The sequence below is a fragment of the Populus trichocarpa genome, chromosome 6 (assembly GCF_000002775.5).
Source record: "Populus trichocarpa isolate Nisqually-1 chromosome 6, P.trichocarpa_v4.1, whole genome shotgun sequence".
In the NCBI taxonomy this organism is placed as follows: domain Eukaryota; kingdom Viridiplantae; phylum Streptophyta; class Magnoliopsida; order Malpighiales; family Salicaceae; genus Populus; species Populus trichocarpa.
Genome location: NC_037290.2, coordinates 20027253 through 20036485, shown reverse-complemented (window position 1 = coordinate 20036485; position 9233 = coordinate 20027253). Strand labels below are relative to the sequence as shown.

The 9233-nt window shown below is 32.7% G+C and overlaps 1 protein-coding gene across 2 annotated transcripts; it reads left to right on the top strand.

Annotated features, from left to right (window-relative positions):
- Positions 1-4697: 4697 nt before the first annotated feature.
- Positions 4698-7096, top strand: LOC7479522 (uncharacterized). Of its 2 annotated transcripts, XM_002308325.4 has the most exons (4): positions 4699-5259; positions 5507-5562; positions 6028-6095; positions 6183-7096. In XM_002308325.4, exons 1-4 carry the CDS (start codon positions 5005-5007, stop codon positions 6860-6862), a joined length of 1059 nt encoding a protein of 352 aa, XP_002308361.3. In that variant the 5' UTR covers positions 4699-5004; the 3' UTR covers positions 6863-7096. The 2 variants fall into 2 exon arrangements, with proteins under 2 accessions (XP_024458762.2, XP_002308361.3); XM_024602994.2 differs by having other exon boundaries at positions 4698-5259; positions 6028-7096.
- The last annotated feature ends 2137 nt before the right edge of the window (positions 7097-9233 follow it).

Here is a 9233-nt window from a genome sequence, read left to right as displayed (position 1 = left end):
CAAACACCTTACCTGGTTACAAAATGTATTTTGAAAATTAACCAGTTGAAATTTCTAAGGCCTCTCCTTTTTTTCCTTTTCTTTCTTCACTTTCTCTCTCTAACTCTATCTTCTCTCTCTTTGATCTTTCTTAATTTCTAGCGTGGATGTGTTCTTCTCTCTCAAAACCCTTTCTTTACACTCCTATATATCACTTCTCTAACCTTTCAATAGTGAAAGGAAGGAAGGAAGAAGAAGATAAAACACTCTCTTCCTCTCTTGGCTGCATCGTCGGCTTTAAAAAAATGGAGAGGGGATTTTTTTTTATATGGTTTATTACTCATTTACACTCTTATTTCATCACTTCTTTTATTTCAGGTAACTATTCATAATTTTCGTATAACATTATACAAATAATTTCATCTAATTGTTAAAAAAAACTTTTTCCCCTTCTCTAAAATATTTATTTACTTTCCTTGCATTATTATTATTATTATTATCATTATTGTTGTTATTATTATTTTGCCGTAAATACTCACTTGTCCCATTTTAAAGTTCCATATAGTTTTGAATCATCCCGGGTTTTACAGACCAGACTAGCACATGCATGAGGCTGGTCCCCGGTGCAATTCACATTGCCAACATTGGTGCATCTATGCCAGACTTTCTTTTGATCCAATTATGAAAACAAAACCTGATTTTTTTTTAGAGCTCGTGGGATTAGTCGCAAGTTGGCTCGGATACCCACGTTAATAATAATAAAAAAACCTAGCTTTTCAGCGCAGTAATTACAAAGGGTTTAGAAGCATTCACAAATGTCACTGGGAACTTCACAAGCAATTTTGCAAATGCCACTGGGAACATCACCAGCAATTTTGCAAATCCTTTATGCTGCCAAAGCATAATCGAGCAATGATCAGTGGAGGCATATATAATTGTAAAGGGAGAAGCCGGTCACCTTATTTTCTTTTTTCTTTCACAATAAATGCAATACAATAAGAAGGAGAAGAAAAAACAAGAAAAAACATATAAAATCTCATAGGTCAGCTCATAAGCTAACATCCTAAATCACTATTCTAGGTGTGAAAAAGATTCCTTTAATTTGATTGTGTAGTTAATTACGTTGAAGCATAATAAATCCAACACAATCTTCCTTAAGAGAATCTAATCTAATCAACTTGCCCCCCGAAATGCGATTCAGCATAGGAGCTAAACCACTGGAATCCAATGAGAACTAAAGGTAAAATGGAGTATAAACTTTATATTTTGTTGAATTACGGATCACAAATGATATGCTTATGGTTCAAAATTGCAATGATGCACTAATTATTTATAGCATTATACTCTTGCAGCAATGGCTTTTGCTCTGCATGTCGCTTTCTTGATATGGAACGTTCCCTTTTAATTTAAAACAATTAGAAAAGTTATCATCTATAGAAGTTGAGAGACTAGAAATATTATTAAATTGACCTTAAAATCACTTTCTTTTCTTTTTCTTTTTCTTTTTTTCTTAGATATCCAATGAGCTGGGCCTATCTGGGGTCAGATGTGGGCTGAGTAATCACTAAACATAGGCCTATATGGTGGGCTAACATGAATTTTTTGAGATGCAAATTGCCCAATTATGGTGGGGAAAAAAATACAAGCAATGAAAAAACTCTCTTCACACTCTACAGAAAACTTGGCCATGAAATAATCTAGATGAAGGTAGAAGAAAAGGTAAGTATTGGTTCTTACAGCCCCTGTTATTTATTTGTCAAGGAAAACAAGTCCTTGTCTATCCCAAAGAGTTTGGATCTAAAATTCTTAATATATATATATATATATATATATATAAACCTATAAAATTTAAATTCTTAGAAATTCAAGCCATTCGACATCCCTTTCGAAGACCTATTCTTAATAGCAAGAATAATATACATCTCTCCTGACATATTGCCCGAATGTCATTGGTTAAAACACATCACAATTAGATCACCGAACAAAATTGATTTCCAATTGTTTGTTCGTCATTATCCAATTAACACTTGCCTCCATTTTTTTTAATTTAAAATCATCAAGATTGAAGGATTCTTTGGTCTTGCAAGAGATGCCTTCTTTTATCGTAAATTGTAATGACGTGGTTTAGTTAGATAATAGTGTTGTGAGAGAAGGGATCTAATTGGGAATTATTTTTGTTTTGGGATCTAGATGAGAGTATGTTTAGTTAGATCCCCTATTTTTATTTAACCATTTTCATTGATTTCATCACAATGGACATAATTCACGGAACATGTGCTAAAATAAGAGGATTATGATTTTTTGAGTGCATCTCACGATTATTAAAATAAGTTATTTGGGTTCATGGGTCAACATGTTCTTATATATTAAAAACAATTTCAATTAGTCTCTAAATCCATATATTCCAACATAGTTTTAACGAGTTCTTTAGTCACTTCATATAACAAAATTACCTTTTAAGACAGAATTTGAAAATTAATTTTGAAGAATAAAAAAATCGTTTTATTCCAAAGTATATATATATAACTTTAATATGTGCACATGCCATTAATCGAAGCTCTTACTTGAGAATCCAGCACGAATTTATATTGAAAAGAACCTTTTGTTTTTCAATTAATTGCAATTACTCTATATATTTAAAGGTATTTTCATCATAAAAATAATAAAAGAATCTATTAGAGAATACTAGATGATCGGCCTACTACGCTGCGAATTAGATCAAAGTTTTTATAAATATATAAAAGAATATCCATGCCATAAAAAACTTTTTGGTAGTGTCATTGAACTTGACCCAAATAGTCAACCTTATAACCTCTCAACCCGACTCTTTACCTAGCCTGAGTTTTAAATTAAATCGTCTAGAAGTTGTCCTAACATGACCCAACTAACTTGATGAATTCAAAGGCAACAAGATATATAACTGACAAAAACATGGTTTGACTTTTAAAAGAAATTCAAGATGATGTTTTTTTTTAAAAAAAATTGAGACGTCAACATATTAGATCGACTCGGGCTTTGCGACTTATCCTACCGAACCTGTGACTTGAGTCATGGACTCCATTAAGTTTAATAACTTTGTTTTTTTAACTATTTTTTATTTCATTATATGGTAACAAAATCATAAAATCGAGCATTAACCCAATACCGAAAAGTTTCCTTGAAATTATAATAATCTCATAAAAGACAAATCAAAATAAATTATGAAATTCAATTTCCAAGCAAGTCAAGTTAACTAGCAAGCCAAGTCATGAACTCAACTTTGTTTAATAATACTAGAACTATTTCGTTTTTAATAATACAATAAATAAATAGATCGTAAAATGGAGCACCAACCAAATCTTAAGATGTTTGTTCGAGATCACGATAACAACATAAAAAGAAAACCAAAACAAATTATAAAGAACAATTCAAAATCAATTAAATATTGAAGGATAAATTAAAAAAAATACACAATAAAAACCCAAATTGAAAAATAAAACATTCTAAGCACCCAGGCTTAAGACCTTTTTTTTTTTTTATCTTTTGTAAAGGACCCCTAAAAAAAAAAGACGTAAATGATGCGTCGTTTACTAATCTAAAATTCAGCAACTATAGTGATGGCTGGAAAACTAAAAGAGCTATTTTTTGCTCTAAAAATATATTTCAATCAATTTTAACCTAAAAAAACTAATAAACACCCTTAAAATATTATCAACCCAAGAAATTTTTTATCTCGACTTCCATCTATTTTTGTAGGGAAGATGAATGTTCAAAAACACAGACAAGATCATATGGTCCAACAGTATCAGCATGCATTTCTGTTAACCCTTGTGGGTGGGTCAAAAACATGCAAATCCACACAGAGAAGCAGTCCCACACAAAGACAGCACAACACTACTTATATATACCCCACAGTCACAAACTTCCACTCTGATAATAATGCGGAGCTAATCCACACATATACACAGAGAAAGGAGCATCTCCGTTGATGTTAAGGGGAAGAGAGGAGAGCCGTGTAGGCTTCAGGGGACCCATTGCCTCTTCCCTTCGAAAGTGAAGAAACGGCCACATTTTTGTCCATGTAGATCCATAGATGAATATTAATTAAAAGATGAATATTCTGCATATCCATTGATAAACATGTATGGTGATAAGAGATCAGATTGTCGTAGATCATTTATTGACATGGTAGTTAATATATTGACTTGTTATCTTCATGCCAGCAAGCTTACTAAAGTGTCAGTATAACGGTATTGTAACACCGTACCGTAGGGCTTACAATTACCATAGCAATTGATAAAATCCGTTTTCTTTTATCTCTTCTCACTTTTATCATTGCTTCTCAAAATCTCAAATTAGGTATAGTTCAAGTTAAGTAATTGATATAATGAAATTGTTAATAAAAGGGAAAGTGAAATATTAGTAGGTGTGTGTGTGTGTATATATATATATATGATATCGTTTACCTAGAAAAGTAATGTATGGTAGCTACTGGTATAAATAAAGGTTTTTTTTTAAAAAAATAATCAGACTACCCACTCCCATCATTTTGTATTCTGTGTCCCTCTCGCTTCCATCCTGGCAGTTCTCGTCCGTACCCTGTCCCCTTCTCCTCCGTGATCCCCCACTTACCTGCAACCCTTTTCGCCAGTCACTCGCACGTGCCTTCCCACCTGCATATCCCCTCTAACCATAAGTATCACGACGACTACCCTTCCTATTCCCTTTGCTTTGTGAGTGCAACAAAATAAATAATAAAAAAAAAAGTAAGAGAGAGAGAGAAACTAATATGTGTTTTTATTAATTAATAAAGCCTTTACTTTTTATTTTTTTCCTTGTTCTTGGTTTTTGTAGTGGTATATAGCAAGTAGTATTGGGGTCTTTGCACTATCTTTATTAATTCTCTCTCTCTCTCTCCATATTTGTAAAATTCTGACCTTCCCTTGAAAATTCACTTCTTGGTTGTGGGTTAGTCTGGTTTCTTTGTCTGATCAAATCTTCTTAAGGCAAGGAGACAGATAGCAAAATCTTATCTTGCACCTAGCTATGAGGATCAGGAAAAGACAGGTTCCCTTACCTCTATCTTCTCTTTCTCCTGTACCTCTCTCAGATCCCCAGTTTAGCCAGTCTCCTGTGGTGCAACTTCAACTACACAACAACCCACTTCAAAATCTCCCTCAAGAACCTCATACACTTGCTTGCTTTGATTCCCACACACCTAATCAACCAAATCAACCGATCGGAGGTGGAAGTAGTGGCCTAGATTGCTCGGATGCGGCTGTAGCACAACAAGAAAAGAAGGTAAGCGGTGATTGTTAATTTTTGGTAGGTGGAAAAAAGAAAAATTCTATACCCTTTTTAATATTTCTTGTTTTTGAGTTCATTTGGTAGGTCTTGTAATATAGGAGTGCACTTGTGTTCAGTATAACGTAAAAAGGCAATTTGTTGGATTTACCTTGCGTGGTTAATTTTGCACCCCATAAGAGTTACATTAGACAATAAAGTTTGATTGACTGGATCCTCTATTTGTTGTGATTTCATTGTGTAGATTTTGTTGGAGAAAGATGAGAGGGGGAGAGAAGGAGAGAGGAGTAATGATACCAGGTAAGAAAGAAGACATAAAGTTAAAAGTCCATGTTGTTCTCTTCTTTCATGAAATCTTGTAGTAAAAGAGGGTGAAAAGAGAGAGAGGACCCGGTATTTGTTTTACCAGAAAAATAAATAAATAAAAGATATACTGTGACTAATAATTAGTGGAAATACTGTTCAAGTGTTTTATTCTTTCTTTTATCAGCTTTGGCTAGCAACCATTCCTTACCATCTAATCTAAATTATCCAATCTAGGTAGTCTTCTTCTTCTTCTTCTTGTTTTTTTTTCTCGCTCTATTTTGGCCAACTAATATGCCTATGCGGTGCATGTTAGCATGGGATGCTGGTCCCCGTTTCTAATATATACACACATTTTTGCACTCATTTTTTCTTCCTTACTGGCTACTAGCATTTGTTTTCTCTAGCTGTAAATTTCATGTGTGTGGTTGTGGATCTTCTTCATCTGGTTATTGCTTTTAGGAAGGGAAGTTTAATGGGTGCAGAAATTGAAACTATGAATCTTACACCATCAAGTTCTTCCCGTCAAGGTAAAAATCCTCCCATTTCCGAAACGCATGGAAGTTATATTTTGCTATTTATTTTGTTGTTGTTGTTGTTGTGTGATTGCAATATAGGAGTTGGGATGTGGGGTGAGGGAGAGAAAGCATTTCCGTTAAAGAAGAGAAGAGGAAGCTTCGAAAGGCGATCAGATGATGATGAAATAATGATAGTGAAAGATAAGAAAATGAAGATAAAGATGAACAAGATATGTGTGCAGCAAAAAGGCAATAACAAAGAAGAAGATGATGATGATGAAGAAGAAGAAGAAGAAGAAGAAAGTAAGGATATCATCAAAGAGGGTGCTGATGGTACTACCAATAACACTAGTGCAAGAAAGAAAGCTAGAGGTGGTGCACTTATGGAAGGATCGAGATGCAGTCGCGTAAATGGGAGAGGATGGAGATGTTGCCAACAAACTCTTGTGGGATACTCACTTTGTGAGCATCACTTGGGAAAAGGAAGGCTGAGAAGCATGAGTAGCGTTCGAAGCCGATCCATGGCTCGCACTGCACCAAAGAAGGCCGAGTCCAAGCCATTATCAAGCTCCTCATTGTCATTAGAGGAAAAGGAAACAAAACGCGTATCATCTGATCATATTAAACTTGATGGTGATCCAAATGAAGATGGAGATCACAAGAAACCTTTAATGATTGCAAAGAAGAAGGTGAAGCTTGGTATGGTCAAAGCTCGATCAATTAGCAGTTTGTTGGGTCAACCAAATTATGGCATTGCAGTATCAGAGGATAGCAAGTAGAGGATACATAAAGAAGGCAGAATCTGCATCAATTCATGTTCTTGAAATGAAAGTTGAGAGATGAGTTTATGTTGAGTGCAGTTTTTGGTTCCTTCTCTTCTCTGTTTGAGTCTCTCAATGAAGAAGAATTAAAGGATGTTTGATGAAGTACTGTTTATCTTGTACCATTTTCATTTTAATGTTTATGCTGTAAGCACGATATTTATAAAAATAAACAAGTGATTAACCAAAAAATATTTTGTATTAAATCAAGTAGCTAGATAGATGTTTATTTTGGGTTCAATGTATATAAATTGCCGTAGATGCAGAATACTTTTGTTGACAATTTTATATCATATGGGGAACCCCACCTGCAAGAGAGTATTATATGATTCTAGCTCAATAAAATGGCAACTATATGGCTTTTGGCCATGGTAATTAAACAGCAGTTGAGCGTTGGATATATACATCTTAAAAGTTTGATATCTAAATATGATTCTAAAACAAATTTATATTTAAATTAGATACGGAAAAATAAATAAATTGAAAATATAGTCATCATTAGAAAATTATAAAATACAAATAAAAATATTGATAAAAATAATATTATCAGTAAATTACAATAACATTTACTGACAGAATATGACGTCGCTATTTCCCTCGGTATTCACCGATAAAAATTTTGTGTTGGTGAATAGCAAAGGAATTACAGTTGGAAATCAATGAATGAAAAATACAACCACCCCAACACTTAGTTTGTCAGTATTTCTATTATGGTTTTTTTTTTTTTTTTTTAAGATTTGCCACATTAAATAAGAAAAACTACCAAATTTTTTTATTGTAACCCATTTTTAAAATGTTTTTTTTTTGTATTTTTATGTAGTATATGTGGTTTGTTTATGTGTTTACTTGTTTTATAGCTTTTTTCTATATAAATTTGTTGTATGAATGTATGATTTGTACATGTTAGGGTTTGTTTGAGATTTTGAAAAATTATATTTGTTTTTCATTTGATAAAATTGAGTTTTATGTATTTTGTAACTTAGATGTTTTATAATGGAATAAATGATGACCTATTTAATGGGTATATTTCACCTTTAATCAATTTTATTATATATTAAGTTAAAAATTTCAGTAAATTTGGAGAAATTTGAATTTTTGGAGTAAATTGATAATGATTTAAGGGTAATATTAAAATAGATTGAATAAATTTGAGTTAAATAATTTATATAGTTCACATTATTAATTAATACATGTTGTCATCAATATTCTATATAGGTTTCATAAAAGTAATGGATGATCGTTCTTAGGTGTATCGAGTTTCACCTGAAGGGTTGCACATGATGAATTATTATAATGGGGTTGAGAGTTTTATTACTTACGCATTATCTAATCTAAAAATATTAGTAAAGGCGGTGTTAAATATCCATGTATGAGGTGTAAAAATAAAAATTTTCTCGATTCAAATGTTATTATAATGCATCTTCTACAAAAAATGGTTCATTGAAAAATACTTGTGTTGGTTTACACATGGAGAACCATATATTCCTTACGAGACTATGGTAGAAATGATGTTTGGGTCAACTTTTAAGTCTAGCAACGTACATGAAGTTGTATATCATAATAGTAATCGTTATAAGAGTATGGTTATCGATGTAATAGGCATGAATCAGGGTTATACTGGTGAATGTTTAATCATAGATGAAGAACCAAATGTAGACGCAACCAGGTCTTTTGATTTTTTAAAAGATTCTGACAAACCATTATAGGATGGGTGCACAATTCACAATAAATTATTGGTCATTACATAAGTGTTCACCATCAAGTCAGATCATAAGTTTAGTGAGGTCGGTTACAACATAATCTTTAAATGGGCTAAAAAGAACTTCTATATTGTTAAATTCATGATCAAACCATCTAGCCTAAGATACTAGATTATTGATATGTGTCCAAACTTCTGGAAGTTATACTACCTTGAAAATACAGATTTGACTGAGCGGAGAACTTGTGGGCATGCTCGGTATAAACCCTTAACTAGTACGGAAAAGACTTTTATTGCACATAGAAAACTAAGATACTTCCCAATTACTCTTAGACTGTAAACTTTATTCATGTCTCCAAAGACTATTAAGCACATGATGTGACATCATTCACATGTTACGATGGATGGAGTTATGGTGCGCTCTTCCGATCGTGAAACCTGAAAGTACTTTAATAGGGCGCACCTTAATTATCAATATAACCATAAAACGTACGTATTGGGTTATGTACAAATGGATTCAATTCATTTGGGTTATTTAATGCACCATATTCTTATTGGCTAATGATACTTTGAGTGGATAATTTGAGAGTTATCCTTCCATGGCAATATATTTGTTTACTATTTTTTTTT